The sequence below is a fragment of the Enhydra lutris genome, unplaced genomic scaffold (assembly GCF_002288905.1).
Source record: "Enhydra lutris kenyoni isolate GAN:26980312 unplaced genomic scaffold, ASM228890v2 scaffoldscaffold13, whole genome shotgun sequence".
Taxonomy (NCBI): domain Eukaryota; kingdom Metazoa; phylum Chordata; class Mammalia; order Carnivora; family Mustelidae; genus Enhydra; species Enhydra lutris.
In genome coordinates this window covers 32,263,947-32,283,371 of record NW_019154097.1, presented here as the reverse complement: position 1 = coordinate 32,283,371, position 19,425 = coordinate 32,263,947, and the positions used below count along the sequence as shown (strand labels likewise).

The following is a 19,425-nucleotide window of genomic DNA, read 5'->3' as shown; positions in this document are numbered from 1 at the left end:
GTCAGAAAGTCTTCCGGCCTTTTGGTTTTCGGCTAGGAGGAGGCTAAGGTGCAACTGTCTTCGGTCGTCCCGAATCCGGGTTCATCCGACACCAGCCACCTCCGCCATGCCGCCCAAGTTCGACCCCAACGAGATCAAAGTCGGTGCGTGCTTTAGATGTGGCTGGGGCTGCAAGATGGAGCATCCCTTCTACCCGCAGCCCCTCGGGCCTCGGGCCCAGCCGCCGTAGCCCTTCCCACGCCGGGCTTTTAAGTTGCTGCCCGCTAGAGGCCCTTCCAGGGCTGCGATCAGGGCGATGTGAGGTCCTGGCCGAGTCTCTTGACTCGTTCTGGGTCTCAGCTTCCCCACGTGTAAATGGGGAGGGAGGACCGGACGACCTGTGGTGGCTTTGCAGCACGCACGCCATAGGGTAAGGTTTGTGCCCGGGCGCTCCTCCCCGCCACTGGGTTGGCCGGCGGCCGAGCTGCCTCCCGCCGGCCCGGTGCGGATCTCGTTAGCCGTAGCAGAGCCGAAGGCCGCTGTCCCACGTGGCGCTTGGAGCGATCCACGCCAGGGAGGACGCGACTCGCCCGCTGCGGGTTGGGTGGCCCTTCTGCTCTCTGCTGAGGCTCTCGGTGCTGTTTCGAGAGCTGACAAGCGGTGAGGCCAGCCCCAGAAAGATTCTGGGAGAGAAGGCTGTGGCGCGGGAGCTCCTCTTGCAGCGACACTGATGTTTTCTTTCTCCCAGTGTACCTGAGGTGCACCGGTGGCGAAGTTGGCGCCACGTCTGCCCTGGCCCCGAAGATCGGCCCGCTGGGTCTGGTAAGTCATCCTCGTGGAGGACGGTTGCTTAGGTTCCACACTGCGGAATTGGCAATCCCTCCTACACCTCCTCTGAAGTGGAAGTGCCCCGGTAGGAAGCTCATACACGAGATTGGAAAGTGCTGCTTTGAAGCTGTAACTTCCACTCTCCAGGGTCAAGATCCTAACTGCGGCCTTGAGCATACCTGAGGCGTGGGCCAGAGGTCTTGCCTGACGGTTTAGAAGGTAGCTCAGCGCCACTTGGCAGCCTGCTTAGCTAAATGTGTTCTAGTCAGGGCAGTGGGCCTATCACTGATGCGGTTAAATTTATCAGTAGAGAGTGTTAACTGGGGTATGAACTGAACATAGTAGTTTGTGTAACCTACTCCTTAATATGACCAGCTTCACTGATGACCCTGTTTATCCACTTCTCCAGTTCATGCTTTTACTGAGCTTGCATTTCCCTGAATATCATTAGGCTTTTATTCCTTGGACATTGGTCTCCTGAACCAAACACTACCCACGTGGTCTTGCTTAACTATGTGGTTAAGCACGTTTCCTTGGCTCTCCGTGTAGCTGGCAACAGCCGAGCATCTTTCTTGTTGAGGCTGATGGTTGTTCAGAAGTCTTAAGTAGCTGATGCCCGGATCCCATCCTTGCAGAAACCTGGTGTCTATAAAACTATCCAGGTGATTTGGTGGATATAACTAGCATTGGAAAGTCCCGCATTATCACATGGGTCCTTACGGGAGGGTAGGTGGGTAGGTAAGGGACGTGGCCATTTTATGACATTGTCTACTACTGTGATAGCCATGCCTTGATTTGGTAGGTGCAGTTCTGTGCTTCAGACAGTGCCCTGTGCTGGCTTGGGGTGTTGGCTAAATGAGCGGGATGGGTTTTCAGACTATACTTCGAACTTAAGAGACCAGTGTGATATACCTTTTTTCCCTCTAGTCTCCAAAAAAGGTTGGTGATGACATCGCCAAGGCGACTGGTGATTGGAAGGGTCTAAGGATTACTGTGAAGCTGACCATTCAGAACAGACAGGCCCAGGTACTTGGTTTGAGGGGAAGGGCAGAGGTAGCAACCCTCTGGGATTCCTGGGGGGGAAGGTTTTTGCCACCTGCCCCCAGTGGTGAGCTGAGGGCAATTTTAAATGGGGGTGGGGAGGCTTTTTTGAGAGTCTGGTCAAGAAAGAGCAAAGATGTGGGCCTGATACTAACTCTTGTCACTTATGTGACATTGGGCAAAGTGCTTTGTGTCTCTGGGGCTCGGGCAGGTTTCAGGCTGTGAAAATAACTCCAGAACGTACAGCAAACGCAGTCTGGCCCATATATTTTGAGAGCCTGGTCGCATGGCTGTATTGACCGTCTTCATTGGAGCTTGGAGTGGGGCTTATTCACATGGACAATCTCTTTTGCAGATTGAAGTGGTACCTTCTGCCTCTGCCCTGATTATCAAAGCCCTCAAGGAACCACCAAGAGACAGAAAGAAGCAGAAAAACAGTTGAGTGGCTTTCTCCTTGGTAATTTGTGAGTGGTAGATCTACCCACCGTGATAACCTAGTGGCATGTTTTCCCTTTAATGAACCTGGGTGGGGGCGCAGCGGGAGTTGATAAGCTGTTAGAGAGCCAGGCACCACCAGGAAGTTTCCCGTGGCTCCCCAGTGCCGGGCATGGGGCTGGCCCTACTCAGGGCACGCAGGAGGGAAAGAGGGTGAAGTGGTAATGGTAACCAGTAATCAGACCACTTCTGAGCTAACCTAAACCTGTCCCCCTTTTTTTCATGTGTTAAACTGTCTCCTTTGTGTAAGATTAGCAGAGACTTGATTTTGCCCCAGCCACCCGCCACTGCACCTGATCAGTTTCTGTTGGCCGGTGCGGTCCAGTGGTGAGCTGAGAGTAAACCCCAGCTTAGGAAACAGGGTTGTTCTTCATGTGGATGACTCTGTGCCGAAAGCATGGGAACAGCCTGGAAATAAAGACGAGGGAGCACGTGATGTGGTCTGCTCTGGCCTTGGGTTGTGACCAAGCTTATACTTCTTCTTTTCTGCAGTTAAGCACAGTGGTAATATCACTTTCGATGAGATCGTCAATATTGCCCGACAGATGCGGCATCGATCTTTAGCCAGAGAACTCTCTGGTAAGTGGACAACATTGTTATATGGGGCATATGCACCGAGTGGTAGCATTTCCCAGTTTGAAGGGACAGTCACTGTAAGACCCACAGTTGGGGTGCAGAATGGCTTGACATCAGTGAATATTTGGGGCTGGATGTGTTTAAATCTGGGTGTCAAGGGAGCCGTGGAGACTGCGTTAAGGGCTTACAAAACTAAATGGACTTCTGATTGTTGGATTAGAGAAGTAGGGATGTCTGTCATTCCATAAAATAGGGTTAATCCCTCAATGCCTGCTGTGATTTCCCTATGGGTATCTGAGGACTGTGAGGGACTGAAGCTCCTCTGATGCTACTTTTCTTACTTCCAGGAACCATTAAAGAGATCCTGGGGACTGCCCAGTCTGTGGGCTGCAATGTTGATGGCCGCCACCCTCATGACATCATAGATGACATCAACAGTGGTGCCGTGGAATGCCCAGCTGTAAGTGACCCCTGTTTTACTTGGGTAAAGCAGGGTGAGAGCTGGAGGAAGGCTGGAACAGTTCTAGAAATGGTCAATAGTGGGTTTGGACTATGAGATTTTTTTATTCTATTGACATATTTCTTTTTTCTCTCCCACAGAGTTAACTACAGAAGAGAATTATTTCAATAAAGGATCATTTGACATCTAGTGGACCTTTTGATGTGGCCTCTTCCTTGCGGGAGCTGGCTCCTTTGTGGTCAGAAGAGGGGCCAGTGGGGCAGAACCTGTGGCAGAAGTAGCAGTTTGGGTAACAAGCTTCTGGGTGACAGACGGCCGCCCTGTATGGGACTAGCTCAGAGGAGACACCTAGAAGGGAGGCCTCAGTGCTTTTCTTGTAGGCCATATACAGGCATAGAGCTCTTCATAAGAATAAAATTCTTGGCCAAAAAGACGACTTGCACGTCAGCATGAATACATGGCAAGGAATCTATGCCAGACCAGTTTAAATCCTGAGGGGGCCCATAGCCCTCCACGCAGGCAAGTGTTCACTATCCATTCCAGTGTACAGCCAGGCTTCAGAAGCACTGAATCTGACCTTTGTCTTAAGTCCTTAAGGGTCATTTTCTAGTGGCATGTTTTTGCCTTTCCCAAGTCTCTTATTAGCCTCTCATGATTCTTTCTTTGAAGTGAGGTGAATGTGGAAGATGAACCAAGGTATCTGCATGCTGGGGTGAGCTATATCTGAGTAGCTCAGAGGAGCTTCTGGATACCAGCCTAAAGCGGGGGGCGGCTTGGGGATAACCCAGGAACTTAGCTTCCTTGGCATTAGTCATATTCTTGCTTTACATAATTTTGTCAATAGGCCTTTAAAGTAGGTGGGTTCTCCCCGCCTCCCCCCCCCCCAAGCAGGGTTGGAGAACTATAATGGGAAGGATTACCTGAGAACTCAGGTCAGTGAAAGGGAAGGATAAGCCTTCTAGGACCTGTGCCAAGTGACCAAGAACCAAAGCTGGAGGCCTTGGGTGGTGAAAGCTGAATCTGAAGTCAAAGGGTCACCTAACCCCAAACCACAAGGGTTTACTGTGGAGATGAGGTCGCGTTGGCTCTGTGAGGATGGTATGCCAAAGGTGAGACCCAGCAGGGGAGAAAGAAACTCCCCAATAGTGAGAATCTTGCTCTAAATTAAACTTCTTCAGGAAGAGAAGTGAAGGACCCACTGGCCTGTGAAGGAAGGACGGTGGACACCAGGTTGTCCTTCTGGCCCCTTAGAGGGATGTACTTTGCTGAGGGATTTCACTGGCTTCCTCTGGACATGATCAGCCTCTTCTTCCCTTTTGGGTGTTTTCTTTGTAACAGTAGCAAACACCTGAACATCATCCTAAGTAGAGATTGGGCCTAGCAGTGTCTAGATTTTCCTATATAGAGCTTTAAAGAGTAGATATCCTGCTCCCACTGTCGATGAGACTATAGCATGTCCAATCTTTCCTCACTTGAATTAGTCCCCCCAAATCCTCTTTGGCTCCATTATGGAAACTTCATTCCTATCTAGTGTTGGTTCTTTTAACAGCCCTCATTCAAGAACTAACCATCACCCAAACACCTGGCCTTTAAGAGGAAACCAAGTCAGGGCACCTGGGTGGCTCAGTTGGTTGAGTGTCTACCTTCACCTTTGGGTGATTCTGGAGTCCTGGGATCGAGCCCCACATCTGGCTCCCTGCTCAGCGGGGAGTCTGATTCTCCCTCTCTGCTCCTGTACTCTTGCTGTCTCTCAATTATCTTTAAAGAAAAAAGAACCAAGTTCTTCACTCACTGACACCTTAATCTTTATAAATCAAGGTTCCTGCAGTGCTTGCTACACAAAAAGCAGCTTGGCTCACTGAATAAAGGTAAGTCTCCAGTATAATTTGATGGGTTGTTGATGCTTACTGAAGAGTTGAGAAAGAAGAGAGCTCCCGAGACCTTCCACCTGCGACATGTAAAATCGGGACTCTTTATTAAAGGTGCTTTTGCGTGTGGCTCTGAGCTACAGACTGTAAGGTCCCAGGTCTCCACAGGTTTTCAGACTACCTGCATTTCCTGCCAGGTCCCCACCCACTTTGGTCCTCTGGTTACTCCCCAGCGTGGAGTCTCTGGTGTCTAATGAAGGCGGAGCTACACCGGAAGGCCTTGCCACACTCCCTACATTCATAGGGCTTCACACCAGTGTGAATCCTCTGATGCTGACTAAGGGACGAGCTCTGGTTAAATGCCTTCCCGCACTCATTGCACTCGTAGGGTTTTTCTCCCGTGTGAATTATATGATGTCGGATAAGGGCTGAGCTCTCACTGAAAAACTTCCCACACTCATTACATTTATATGGCTTCTCCCCAGTGTGGGTCTTCTGGTGGATGATGAGATTTGTGCTTTGGCTGAAAGCCTTCCCACACTCGCTGCACTTGTAGGGCTTCTCTCCTGTGTGAGTCCTTTGATGGTTTGTGAGGTTTGCGCTCTGGCTGAAGGCCTTCCCACATGCCCCACATTTATATGGTTTCTCCCCAGTGTGGATTCTCTGATGCTGAATAAAGGCGGCACAGTAACTGAAGGCCTTCCCACACTCACGGCACTGGTAGGGCTTCTCCCCCGTGTGGGTCCTCTGGTGGTTTGTGAGATTCGCACTGTGACGGAAGGCCTTCCCGCAGTCGCTGCACTCATAGGGCTTCTCCCCGGTGTGAATTCTCTGATGCTGAACAAGGGCTGAACAGTCACTAAAGGCTTTTTCACACTCACTACATTTGTAGGGCTTTTCTCCAGTATGAGTTCGCTGGTGCTTTGTGAGGTTTGCGTTCTGGCTGAAGGCTCTCCCGCATTCACTGCATTTGTAGGGTTTCTCTCCGGTGTGAATCCTCTGGTGCTGAATAAGAGATGAGCTCTGGCTGAAAGCCTTCCCACACTCGTTGCACTCGTAGGGTTTCTCCCCAGTGTGGCTCTTCTGGTGCTGAGAAAGGGAGGAACAGTAACTGAAGGATTTGCCACATTCGCTACAAGTATACGGTTTTGCTCGGTGGGGCTTAATTATAGGGGAATTCTTCCTGAAGCTCTTTGGATGTGCTTCCCATTTCCGGTGTCTCACTTCTGTGGGAACTCTCTGTTGTGGAGAAAGGACTGGTCTCAGGTTGAAGCTCTTCCCCAGGTCACTGTTCCTGTGATCTGACTCCCCAGGGGGCAGCTCTATACTTGGGTCTTGGAATGAATCTTCAGAAATTTCATGCTCGGGTGGTGATTCAGACATAATCTTCCAGTCTGAAAAATATTTAGAAAAGCATTTTGCCCCCCTTCGGTGGAAGAAAAGGTACTACCGAAAGACAAAAGGCTGATGGGGTTTGGTCGAACTTCTGTGCGGACAGGCCTGATGCTGCCTCCCTCTCACCCGCAATACTGACCACGATGGCTCTTTAGATACGTCAGCGTGCCTGACTCCCTTTCCTGACCTGCCAGGGATGCAGAAGTTTACCCCAATCTCCCTCAGATGCAATGTTCCCTTCCACATTTCTGACCCCTTCCTCCACTTTGGCAACTACTGGACAGTCTCTACTTGTCTTCTTAGTCTCACAATTCTTGGTCTGGATTTGGCAATCTGCTTACCAGGTTTAAATAATTCACTTTAAAAAGCTGATGGCCAATGCCAGCAAGATGAATTCTTTCACCTATCAAATCAGCTACATTTCAAAATTCTCGTGTCGGTAGGAATGCAGCATCATGAGATCTTCTGCAAAGCCATCTGGTGGCATGTGTCAAAGAGTCTTTAAAATGCTGACATAAGAACTGCACCTGTAAGAATCTGTCCTAAGGAAGGACTGAAAAATTACACAAAGCTATGTTGAAAAAAGTGCTCACAGCATTATTTGCCAAAGAAAAGCAAACACCCAAATAAATGTTTAATAAAGGAATGACCACAGTAGAGCCAATATAGGGACCCTATTTAGCAATCAGAGGCCATGTTTGAAATGGGCACACTACAGATCCTTTTGCAGAAAGGTATTTACTTTAAAAAACACTGCAAAGATACACAGTATGAGTGTAAGCTGTGTTGTCTTTGGGTTGTGGCACCAGGGGCAATTTTTATTTTCTTCAATGCTTATCTGTATTTTCTAATGTTTTCCAATGTCAGTATTATAATAAAAGTTATAAAAAAACTTTCAGAGAACATGTAGTGATAGAAAGAAAACTACTGTTACATGAAAAAAAGAAGCATGTAAACTTACACACTGTTATTTCTACGTTAGAAGAATGTACAAGTTCTGGTCTGAGCCTCCCCATTAGGGGGCACCTGGCTGGCTCAGTGGCTAGAGCTTGTGACTCTTGATCTCAGGGTCATGAGTTCGAGCCTCACATGGAGGGCGGGTAGAAATTACTTAAAAAAGAAAACTTTAGAAAACAAAGATAAAATTATCACTGCATTTTGTTATATGAGGAAGATGGAAGGGATGACAGGGACCTTGATTTTTTTTTATCCTGTTCCAAATCTCAAGTTAACCTATTTTACTAAAAAAAGTCATTTTTAATAGAATAAATAATACTGCTTTTATAATCAGAAAATAGGTATTTTTTAAAAGAAGAGTTAATGATTCTTAACCCTTTATGGGATCTCCCTCATTTTAAGAGAAAACTTTAAAATGTGAGTGTAATGTAGGATATTTGGAAACCGAAGCATATGGCCCCACGCACTGCTGTCTCTGGCCCTGGTACTTGCACATAAGAGGGCGGAGTTTCAGGGAGGGCTACGGAGTTTCCTTTCTCAAGGGTTAATTTTTCTGAAGATTCTTTCAGTTTCTACCTTATTTCTCAGAGGAAAGAATAGCAAGGTTAGTTCTGGGTGACCTTTACTTGAATTTCTATATGGAATCTTGACCCAGATAGCTTGGGTTTAAATCCTGACGCCACCTCTCACTAGCTATGTGATTGTGGGCAAATTATTAACCCATTTCTTGGAGGTATTATCTGTAAATGTAGCTCTCACAGAATTACTGTGAGAATTAAATGAGTTAAAACGCATAAGGGACCTGAGGGATAGTTAAATGTCATATGAGTGCCTGTTATTATCTTAGGCTTTTTCCTTGTAAGCCTTCTGAAATGGCTTCCCTCCAGAGTGCACGTGTGTACTAACGCCCAATCCACCATGCGCACAGCAGTCCCCATTTTGGGTTCAGGGCGTCGCCATGTAATTCAGTATCTGGATCATGTATGGCTTTGACAGCTCTGAAAACTTGACCATCTATCTGAGAAAAGATGGAAAGAAGAAGAAAAGTGCCAAGAAAAGCAGCGGTGGGGGAAAGGAGCAATTCAGGAAACTGCATTTTGCTCACAAACTGTCCTACCTCAGCCTGCCTCACCTCTCCACCTGGCTCCTGCAGGAGACTAACAACATCCACACCAACGTGCCCAAAACAGAACAGCTGGCTTTCTCTTCCCAGCCAGTGTCTCCTTCGGGTCTTCTTGCTCATCGTTTTGCTCAGGCCAGGATCATCCTTAATGCCCCTACCCCGCACTTCCAATTTACTGGCAAGTTCTATTGGCTTTAACACCTACAATGTTCTGCCACCACCCACCATTCTCTCTCCCTGGTGTGTCTGCCACAGACTCCTAACTGATCTCCCTGCTCCTACTCTTGGACCCTGGAAGTCTTATTCTCCATATGCTATTTTTTTCTTTAAAGATTTTATTTATTTATTCGACAGAAATCACAAGTAGGCAGAGAGGCAGGCGGGGGAGGGGGGGGAAGCAGGATTCCCGCTGAGCAGAGAGCCCGATGTGGGGCTCGATCCCAGGACCCTGAGATCGTGACCTGAGCCGAAGGCAGAGGCCTTAACCCACTGAGCCACCCAGGCGCCCTCCGTATGCTATTTTTAAACACAAATCAAGTATGGTCCCCTCCCTGCTCAAAACCCTCAAGGACTTTTATCTTACTATGTGAATAAAATCTGAACAAATTACACGGCCTCCAAAGCCCAGAATGATCTGTTCCCTGCCTACCACTCTCCCCCACTTACTGAGTCCTAGGGTCTTCCGATCCTAATACAAGTCAAGCTCATTCCCAGCCCAGCGCCTCAACACCTGCCGTATCCCAGAATGTCCCTCTCCCAGACACTCACATGGCTCTTCCTTTAGACCTCAGTCCCAATGTCACCTCCTCCAAGTGGTCTTTTCTAGCCATCTGACTGACAACCGCCCCCACCTCCATCTGTAGTCCCATTCTCACCTTCATACTCCCCATCACTATGCCCATATCCTGCTTTCCTTCAGAGTACACCTCACTGTCTGACACTATCAGTAATTTTGTTTATTCATTTTGTTTACGTTCCTCACATCAGAGGATGTAGGCAGGGACTATGTCTTGTTCTCTGCTGTACCTTCAGTAGCTAAACCAATTCCAGGATTTACCAAATGCTTACTGTATATTTGTTGACTGAATGAGTAACAAATTCAATGTGAAAAAAGCAAACTGACCAGCTGGGCCTGGGCAAGTGTTAACAGCCACAACAGAAGTTCCTAAAGCAACCAGTGAGGTGAAAAGTACTTTAAAGACCAGGGTCTGCCATCAGGGCGCGGGTGGGATGTGGCACCGGAGGGCTCTGAAAGCAGCCCACAGTGGCCGAGCAATGCCCAGGCTGCTCTGTGAATCTCAGAGCAGAGGTGCGACCCCATCGAAGCAGGGTACTAGTTACTCCAACAGCCAGACTGAAACTTTTCTCAAATCACTTCACGATCATACAGCTAATACAGCACTCCATAGCTGATAACTTTTTTTCATGTATATTAGTTTGTAAAATAAGATTTTGTTACCTACATTTTTAAGACAGAGACAGAAGCGACCACATAACTTAGCGGTTTACTCTGAGTCTGTGCAATATAAGTAGCAAGCCAGGACCGGAAAGCCTCTTCCACAGGTCTACATCGGAACCTGTGTCCACACCAACACTCTAATACCTCAGAGCAGGGACTGCTGGTGCTAACACCCCTTCCCAAGTTGTTCCGAATAATGTGCTGATCTGACCTTTTTAGGATCCTGAAACTCTCTGAGGCTGTGATGAAACTTTTTCCGGAAAAATGCAGCCACTGCCCTCTCCACATAACACCACGAGTTCTACACAGGGCGCACCGCCCAAGATAAAAGGCCCCGCGCGGCAGAAATAGTGCTGGGCACCAGAGAACCTTGAGGGGGAAGCAGTGGGACCACTGAGGCACCTGCAAAAGGATTTCAGCAAGTCCAAGTGGTTCCTGGGTAACAAAAGGGCTGAGGTAACGTGTGACAGGCTGTTTAGAAAGTAGATAGTAAGATGGGAAGGAGAGAGTTCTGATCGACTGTGCAGAAAATCTGCCAGAGGCATTTTTCATGGCCTTGTAGTAATAATAATCAGAAATGAAGATATAAAGCATTAGGCTATATTTTTAAACAAATTTAAAGGTTTGTCACCATAAGGTTCTTAAGTTCATTCATACCTCTGATGCTTTAAGTTTAAAAATATCAGAGGCGGCTGGAGCCCCAGCGAGAAGCTCCTGAGGCCCGGCCAGAGGTCACACATCCACAGGGGCTGAAGCACGAAGGCGGGGGTGGGGTGAGCAGCCTGGGATGAGCAGCAGGAGAGAAACACAGCAGCTACGGCTTCCCTGTTGTTTTTTCTGAGGTGCTCGCTATTAGCCCTTTAGGAAATTCTAGGAGGGTCTCACATAGAGGGCGAGAAGGCATCCATTTAAGGGCCAGAGAGGGGAGTAGCAGTAGGTGTCACAGCTGGATGGATGGGTAAAGGTGGGCACCTGAGAGCCTCAGTGAGGTGAACCCCAAGCAGAGAATGTGCTAGGCCAGCAAAGATGACTCTCATTCCCCCAGAGGCCAGCAACACCACCGCTGGTCCCAAACATCTCCCAGCCCAGGGGAACTTTGCCAGGAAGAGGTGTGGACTAGTGGGCTTTGGAATCAGACAGACCTTGCTTCGAAGCCCAGCCATGCCACTTTCTAGCTGTGAGGCTCTGAACCAGCAAGTCAGCCTCTTTCAGCTTTAACTTCCTCATCTGTAAAGTGGGGGTACAGTATCTACCTCACAGCGCTGTTAAAATCATCAAATGCTCTAATGTGTACTTCAAGGGCTTCTGCTCTTGAGACTCACGGGCTCTAGTGCCGGCTCACTTACCGGGGCAGGTGCTCCTCAGGCCTCCTCCCTGCAGCGCCCATGGGCCGTCTTCCCTCTGGTCCAACTGGGAGTTCACACTGGGCTGGGAAACTGGAAGTCCTGCTCCAGGGGAAAAACAGGTGTTAGAGATTTAGATTACGTATAAATAGTCCCCCCAGAACTCACGGACGTGGAAACACACCAGTTAGGTCATTTATTTCATTCATTCAGCAAATATTTACTGAGCATTCCGCTTGGTTCCGGGCGCTGGGGGACACAACAGTAATTAGGCCAGATGAGGTGCCAAGGAGGGGTCCAAGTCAGGGAGTTAAGCCCCAAAAGCAAGTTACTTAGAAAAACAGGGACTTACTGAATATGGAGGAACTGGCCTGAAGGTCACCCTACTCCTCCTGGGAAATAAGAAAACAGGGAGCTGCAGTCTCAGGGGTTTCTCAAGCCCAAATGCAGAGACCTTTCACTAGGGAGCCAGGAGGATAAACACTATCCCCCCAATGTGTCCGAACGACTCGGGATCAGTCGACACTGGCAAGTGCCACAGATATTCAGAACTGAGTAAGCTCTACATTTCAAATGGCTTCCTTACCCAGCAGGACCAGATTCCTGGTGTTTTCTGGTAACCCCTCCTTGAACCTTGGAGTTCCCCTCGGAGCAGCGACCAAGGGCCTCCACCCATCCTGGGTAAAAGCTACAGTCACGCTGTTGAAGGCTGTGGAGCCCTGAAACGACACACAAATTCCTTCTCGCCCACTGGCTTCAGGATGGGAGAGAAAAGCATTTACTGATCACTTTGTATGAGCCTAACACTATACTGGATACCGACACACAAAAATAAATCAAATATAGTCTCTTTCCGTGTTTGTAACTGACAGACTGTATATAAAAATGGACAGAGTACATACACAGCTGTAGCTACAGAAAAGAAGGAACTAGGCAGAAACTAACGGATGCTTGGGAACGAAACGAGCCAGTGTAGACAAAACAAAATTAGTTTTGTTAAGTTTATGCAATGAGAAAGCAGGAAGAAATGTGAAAGCTCAACTTTTCGGAGTGTTTAATATATGTTCCCATGAACTTGGATATCATACAGTACAAAAGGAGAGCCAGACATGTATGTGACCACCTGTAGTAACATGTCAGAAAGACAGGTAGACCAGATGCCAGGATAACAGAGAAGGAATCCTGCATGGAGGACAGAGGAAGACCACAGAGAGGAGGTGATCTTGAAGGAGAAAGGTTTTCAGACGACGAAAGAGAAGGTTACCCAAGGCAGGGTAAAAACACCATGAGCAAAGACATGGACGTGGAAAAGGCCTCATGTCTGTTTTCAGAGCAAGTGATGGTACCTCCACTTATCTCGTGGGTCACACCAGAAACCTGGGTGTGATGTTCCCCTTTCCTGCAGCTCCCCACAAATCACTGTGTCTTCACCTTCCTCCACAGTGTCACTAGAGTTCACACATTTCTCTCCACGGCCCCATCACTGCCTTATTTGAAGCCAGCATCACTTTCCAAATTATGACCTGTAATTTACCTGGTCTTACAATCCATCCTTCGTACCAAGAAATGCCATACAACAGGACAAAGAGCGTCTTCTTTGAAAACCATCAAATATTTAAAACATTTGGGTCACTTTTTAATAGTCAAGAGAGTAAAATCCATCATAAAGATTTAAGTGTCATGAACTATGTAACAAACAGTATGTAACTAATAAAGAAAACACCATAGGAAATACTAAAAGAAATTTAAAATACTACAGCTACGAGATGTTAAAATAACTCAGTAGCAGGGTTAACACAAAATAAACAACAAAATAAAGGTATGGAAGAACTCAGCAATTTAATTAGTAAGGTTGAGCTAATAGAGCCAGCAAACCCTGCATTCTTCAATTACGCTATCCCTGGCTGTTCTGAGTTGACAAAAGACACTATCCCCATGGAGCACAAACCAGCTGAATGGGCAGACAGAGAAACCAAAGTGACAATTTGGAAATATATAAGAAAAAAAGATCCACAGCCAGACATTTTCAACATAAACAAGAAAGGAAGAATATATCAGAAATTCAACTCAAGAGGTTAAAGTATCAAACTTTAAAATAAATTTGACAAAGATGAAAGCAAAAAACTAAGAAAAAAAATTTGTTACTAAAAGAATCGATGAGAAAAATCCAAGAGCAGACTTTCTATAAAGGAAAAGAAACAGACCAATACCTAGACTAGTCAGGAAAAAAAGGAGAGAAGACAGTTCCTACCCTGGCAAAAGGACTACGAAAGGAATATACTAGAAATGATTCCGTAGAGTACTTTAAATGAGAGGAAGAAGGATTAATCACATTCTTCGAAGTGGAGATAAAAAGAAGGTTAAAAGCAGGACAAACCTGTTTTGGGAAAGTAGAAAAGGAAGAATATGGGGGCACCTGGCTGGCGCAGCTGGTGAAGCATGAGACTCTTGATCTCAGGGTTGGGAGTTCAAGCCCTGCACTGGGTGTAGAGATGACTTAAAAATAAACTCTTAAAAAACAAAACAAAACAAACAAACATAAAAACAAAACAAAAAAGAAAAGAAAAGGAAAGGAAGAATAGGACTGAAAAGATAAATGAAAACGTTAAGTGTTTCATCTCTGTGGGTTTAGTAAGGGTGAGTTTTTGGGTTATGCTTTCTATGTTTTTCAGGTTTTCTACAATAAACATGAAGTCCTCTTATAATTAAAAAACAGGAACAAAAAACCCTTTAATATTAAAAAAAAAAAAAAAAAAAAAAAAAAGAGGCTGCCTCTCAGAGTCAATTTCCAACTTACGTGGGCCCCAACTGTGAGGAGACCAGCGGCCATTCCTTCATCTCCTGTGCTTTCGTCTCCGGGAAGGGCAGAGTCTGGAGAAGGCAGCTCTGCAGGAAAGGAGAGAAATCAATGAGGCTTAAAAGTTACAGCTCAGCAAGCCAAAGAGTCTCACATTCCCGCTCTGAAGAAGGGGACACTGCAGGCTGTAGGGGACTCGGGCTGCATCTGCAGACCGATTTCTCCATTACCCTTCCTACCACTGAATCCCATCAATTCACTCAGACACAGGGAGTCATTAAAGTAACAGACTCTCAAGTAGCACAGGTCCCCCCTTACCAACGTGCAAACCATACAACCTTTCTAGGTCTCATTTTTCTCATCTGTAAATGGGAACGATAATCCCTTATAAAGTTGCTGGAAGATGAAAGATAAATGCAGACAAAGCAGCTGGCACAATGCCTAGCACGTCAGTACACGGTAAGGACACACAAATATTACCACCTGCTGAGTTCACTGGGAGACAGTGGCTCTGGAGATTTAAGATATTTGCCAAATCAAGAGAGGTAATGACCAAGTGGGATTCATCGAAGGAACACAAGATCAGTTCATCAGATGAAAATCAATCTGCATAATACACCAAAGTAAGGAAAAGGAGAAGACTCCACACGGACCATTTCAATAAACACCAACAAGGCCATTCTGTAAAATTTGTTACCCTTTCCTGATAAGATACATTCAATAAACTAGGAAAAGAACATCCTCGACCTGATAAAAGACCACTACGGAAAAGCCAGATTTACATCATTCTTAATAGTGGAAGACCGATACTTTCCCCTAAGATCAGGAACAAGACAAGGTTCTCTCTCTCACCACTTCTATTCAGTATGATACTGAAGGTTCTAGCCAGGGAAATTAGGAAGTAGGGAAAAAGTCATCCAGATTGGAAAGGAGGAAGTACAATTACCAATATTTGTAGATATGATTTTGTATCTGGAAAATCCTAATGAGGGGCACCTGGCTGGCTCAGTTGGCAGAGCATGTGACTCCTGATCTCAGGGTTGTAAGTTCAAGCCTCACACGGGTGTGGAATCTACTTAAAAAATAAAATAACCCTTCTATAAAAAATATATATATAAATAAAAAGTAGAAAAAAACCCTAAGGAATACACACACACAAAACAAAGCCCTATCACAGCTAAGTTCAGCAAAATTGTGAGATACGGGATAGATATATAATAAAAAGACAGCCCAGTTAAAATTAGGCAAAGGATGTGAACAGACATTTTCTCCAACCAATTTCTATACACTAGCAATGAGCAATGAGCAGTGAAATTAAAAAAAAAAATTCCATTTGCAAGAGCATTAAAAGAATAAAACACTTAGGAATAAATTTATAAATTTATAATTTAGGAATAAATTTATAAATTTATAAATTTAACAAAGGAAATGCTAGATATGTACACTGAAGGGTACCAAACACTGTAGAAATTACAGAAGACATAAATAAATGGAAAGACATAGCATGGATTCATGGATTGGAGGATTGGAGGTTAATAATGTTGGGATGGCAAAACTCACCAAAGTAATCTACAATGTTAATGTAGTCAATGTAAACCCTATCAAAATCTCAGTTTGAATTTTTAATGGAAATTAAGGAGATCCTAAAATTCATCTAGAAATGCAAGTGGCCCAGAAGAGCCAAACAAACTGGAAAAAGAAAAAGAAGTTGGAGAATTCATTCACACTATCAAAACCTTGCACATGGGGTGCCTGGGTAACTCAGTTGGTTAACTGTCTTGGCTCAGGTAGTGATCTCAGGGTCCTGTGATGGAGCCTGGCACTGGGCTCCCTGCTCAGTGGGGGGCCTGCTTCTCCCTCTCCTCCTCACCCTGCTTGTGCTCTCTCTCTCCAATAAATAAATAAATAAAAATCTTAAAAAAAAAAAAGATGGAAAACAACAAATGTTGATGAGGATGTGGAGACATGAGACCCCTCATACATTGCTACTGGGATTGTGAAATGGTACAGTCACCGGGGGAAACTGTGGCAGGTCCTCAGAAAGTTAAACAGAGGTACCTTATGACCCAGCAGTTCTCCTAGGAACATGAATAAGAGAAATGAAAACACATCCACACAAAAACTTGGGCACGACGCGGCTGGGTGGCTCAGTCATTAAGCGACTGCCTTCAGCTCAGGTCATGATCCCAGAGTCCTGGGATTGAGTCCTGCATTGGGCTCCCTGCTTGGTAGGAAGCCTGCTTCTCCCTCTCCCACTCCCCCTGCCTGTGTTCCCTTTCTCACTGTCTCTCACTCTGTCAAATTAATAAATAAAATCTTAAAAAAAAAAAAAACCTCAAACAATTGGGCACACATGTTCACAGTGGCATTATTCACAATAGCCAATACTGGAAGCCACGCAAATGTCCATAACTAAAGAACAAAATGTGGTATATCCATGTATTGAAATATTATCCAGCCACAAAAAGGAATGAAGTACATTCATTCATGTTACAACACGGATGAACTTTGAAACATTATTCTAAGTGAAATAAGCCAGACACATACATTCTATGATTCTATTTTTATGAAATGTCCAGAATAGGCAAATCCAGAAGAACAGAAAGTAGAAATCCATAGAATAGGGGAAGAGGGAATGACGAGTGATGGTTAATAGGTATGGGCTCTTTTTTTCTTTTCTTTTCTTTTTTTTTTTTTTAGGAGAGAGCAGGCAAGTGGGCAGGCAGGGCTGGGGTGGAGGGAGAGGGAGGGAGAGATTCCTAAGCAGGCTCCACACTCAGCACAGAGCCTCATTCCCAGTTTGATCTGACGAAGTGGGTACAGGCTTCATTTCAGGGTAATGAAAATGTTCTGGAATTAAATAGTAGTGATGGCTGCACAACTTTGTGTCTATACTAAAAGTCACTTTATTGTAGACTTTAAAAATGAAAGTTATAGCATATGAATTATATCTCAGTACAGCCCTGAGGAAAAAGATCTACAAAGGTCTGGATATTGGTCTTAGTACAGACCTGATGATACTGAGTTGTACCTAACTCCACTGTACCTTCTTGTCATCTCTGGTGGTTGGTACCAGTAGGATGACAACCATCCTGCTTGCTGTTGCCAAGTCTCTGGGGGAAGACAACACAACATGCTGGATGCGAAATTGAAGAGTTATAGACCAATAAAGGGACCCCTTGATGTAAGGGAGGATGGCACAGATCTTGGTGGTTAAGAATACATATATGTTTGTTCTGTTCTAAGGATTGTTCAAGATGCTTTCAAAGACATTATTTTATTTGATGCTTATGGTTCCTAGAGGTAAATGAGGTAGTTAACGCAATTTTACCCTTTTGTCCATGAAGAAACACAGGTTAAAAGACCTAACTGGTATCCCATAGCTTAAACAGGAATCCTCGCCTTCTAATTCCAACCCCCCAATATCCTCCTCCACTTCACAGTCCAACTGCATTGAACTGGCCCTCAGTCTAATGTGGAGCCAAAAGGCTCCCTGTTCTGAGACTCCCTGGCTGCTTCCAGAAAGGCTGGAACATCAGAAACAATAGGACACCCTGGGTCGTCCCATTTTTTCCTTCCCAGGGCCCATTTCTCTAGACTCACAAAATGGCATGGGTCCATCAAGCAAGTCGGGGTAAGAGGTAGGATACTCAGATTATTCAGGCCTAAGCGCCTCGAACTTTCTTGACCCTAGAACTCTTTACTCAAAGGGTAATAGGGGCACCTGGGTGGCTCAGTGGGTTAAGCCTCTGCCTCAGGTCATGATCTCAGGGTCTTGGGATCAAGCCCCTCCTCCGGCTCTCTGCTCAGCAGGGAGCCTGCTTCCCACCCCCACCACACCCCCGCCTCTCTGCCTACTTGTGATCTCTGTCAAATGAATAAAAACTTTTAAAAAAAAAAAAAAAAAAAGGATAATCCCCAACTACTTGTGGAAAGGATAACCGTAGAGTTCTGGTCCCCGTCACGCAGCTGTATTAGTGGGCAGGCTGGAACAAGGCGGATCTCCTGCAAACCGCTCTCACCTCCTTCCTCCAGCATTTGGGTCACACCTCGTGCCACCGCCTCTCAGCAGTTCTCTGAGCCCCAGCCGCAATCTGCAGGCCTGCTCTGAGTGCTCCTGGGCTGGACTCTTCTCTCCGGCCTCTCCCCTCAGAGGCCGGGTCTGAGCCTGCGATGTTGGGCTCTGGAAGCTGGGTTTGGGCCCGTCCAGCCGGGTCTCTCAGTTTTTCCAGCGGCAGCCAGGCCTCACGGCTCGGGAGCCCGTGTCGCAACCACCGACTCGGTTTCAAGCAGAACGCCGCGTGGGAAAACCCGCTGCCGGCTACTCCAGAACGCTACGGGACAGCCGGGGAGCTCGGAAACCGCGGTCGCAGGCACTGCCAAACCCCAGGCCCAGCTCCCGCGCCAAAGGGGACGCGTTCGAATTGCGCCACTTCCGGTCATGCGTACGGACCTTCCCGTCCCACCGAACTCTATTTCCCAGAAGTCTCTGATATCCGCTTCTGGCCAAAACGTAATTCACCCTCTTTGCAAGGTTTGTGACCTATACACCCTGTGGACCGTACTTCCCAGAGAGGCTTCGCCTGTACTTGCTCTCGAATCTCTTATTTATCAAGCTTTGTCCACATCCCATTCAGGTCTACCGGAATCCCTCGGTGGGGGGCCTCTGAAGTGGGAAGCAACTTGGCCTCTAAGGATCCCTTTTAGCGCAGGCGCAGACGTGCGCGGGAGCTGGAGGTTTGACTTCTCGCTTTTCCTCCGTGCTTGGGCATTCCCTGAACAGTGGGTTGCGAGGGTTCTCTCTCTCTATTGCTTTTTTTTTTGGGGGGGCGGACACAGAGAGAAAGCGAGCACAAGCAGGGGTAGCAGCAGGCAGAGGGAGGAGCTGGCTTTCCGCGGAGCAGGGAGTCCCATGTGGGACTCCATCCGGGGATCCCGGGACCCTGGGATCATTATCTGAGCTGAAGGGAGACCTAACGGACTGAGCCACCCAGGCAACCCCGGGGGGTCCTCTCTTAAACGCAGCCTTCAGCTCAGGGCCTAACCCTAGGTCCTCCAGCCTTTGAAAAGTTTGGGAAGAGTAGAGCAAAGGAGGGAGGGCCCC

The 19,425-nt window shown here is 46.7% G+C and overlaps 2 protein-coding genes across 3 annotated transcripts; one reads left to right on the top strand and one right to left on the bottom strand.

The window, feature by feature from the left end:
* The first annotated feature begins 15 nt into the window (after positions 1–15).
* Positions 16–3,573, top strand: LOC111146158 (ribosomal protein L12). Its single transcript, XM_022501591.1, has 7 exons — positions 16–143; positions 728–801; positions 1,735–1,833; positions 2,204–2,285; positions 2,836–2,922; positions 3,267–3,379; positions 3,520–3,573. The coding sequence occupies exons 1-7, from the start codon at positions 107–109 to the stop codon at positions 3,523–3,525; spliced, it is 498 nt and encodes a 165-aa protein (XP_022357299.1). The 5' UTR covers positions 16–106; the 3' UTR covers positions 3,526–3,573.
* A 1,751-nt stretch (positions 3,574–5,324) lies between these two features.
* On the bottom strand, positions 5,325–18,655 carry LOC111146153 (zinc finger protein 79). Of its 2 annotated transcripts, none has more exons than XM_022501586.1 (5): positions 18,344–18,655; positions 14,322–14,410; positions 12,111–12,243; positions 11,528–11,626; positions 5,325–6,641 (listed from the first exon to the last, which is right to left on the bottom strand). In XM_022501586.1, the coding sequence occupies exons 1-5, from the start codon at positions 18,357–18,359 to the stop codon at positions 5,470–5,472; spliced, it is 1,509 nt and encodes a 502-aa protein (XP_022357294.1). In that variant the 5' UTR covers positions 18,360–18,655; the 3' UTR covers positions 5,325–5,469. The 2 variants fall into 2 exon arrangements, with proteins under 2 accessions (XP_022357294.1, XP_022357295.1); XM_022501587.1 differs by having other exon boundaries at positions 12,111–12,263; positions 14,345–14,410.
* Positions 18,656–19,425: the final 770 nt, after the last annotated feature.

Bases quoted from the DNA above. Each gene is read 5' to 3' on its own strand.
- LOC111146158 (XM_022501591.1), top strand. From the start codon at position 107: ATGCCGCCCAAGTTCGACCCCAACGAGATCAAAGTCG. The intron at 144-727 runs GTGCGTGCTTTA...TCTTTCTCCCAG, and splicing joins CCCCAACGAGATCAAAGTCG to TGTACCTGAGGTGCACCGGT. The intron at 2,923-3,266 runs GTAAGTGGACAA...TCTTACTTCCAG, and splicing joins TTTAGCCAGAGAACTCTCTG to GAACCATTAAAGAGATCCTG.
- LOC111146153 (XM_022501586.1), bottom strand. The intron at 12,244-14,321 runs GTAAGTTGGAAA...GTGTCGTTTCAG, and splicing joins TCCTCACAGTTGGGGCCCAC to GGCTCCACAGCCTTCAACAG. The intron at 11,627-12,110 runs GTAAGGAAGCCA...CCCCTGGAGCAG, and splicing joins CAGGAATCTGGTCCTGCTGG to GACTTCCAGTTTCCCAGCCC.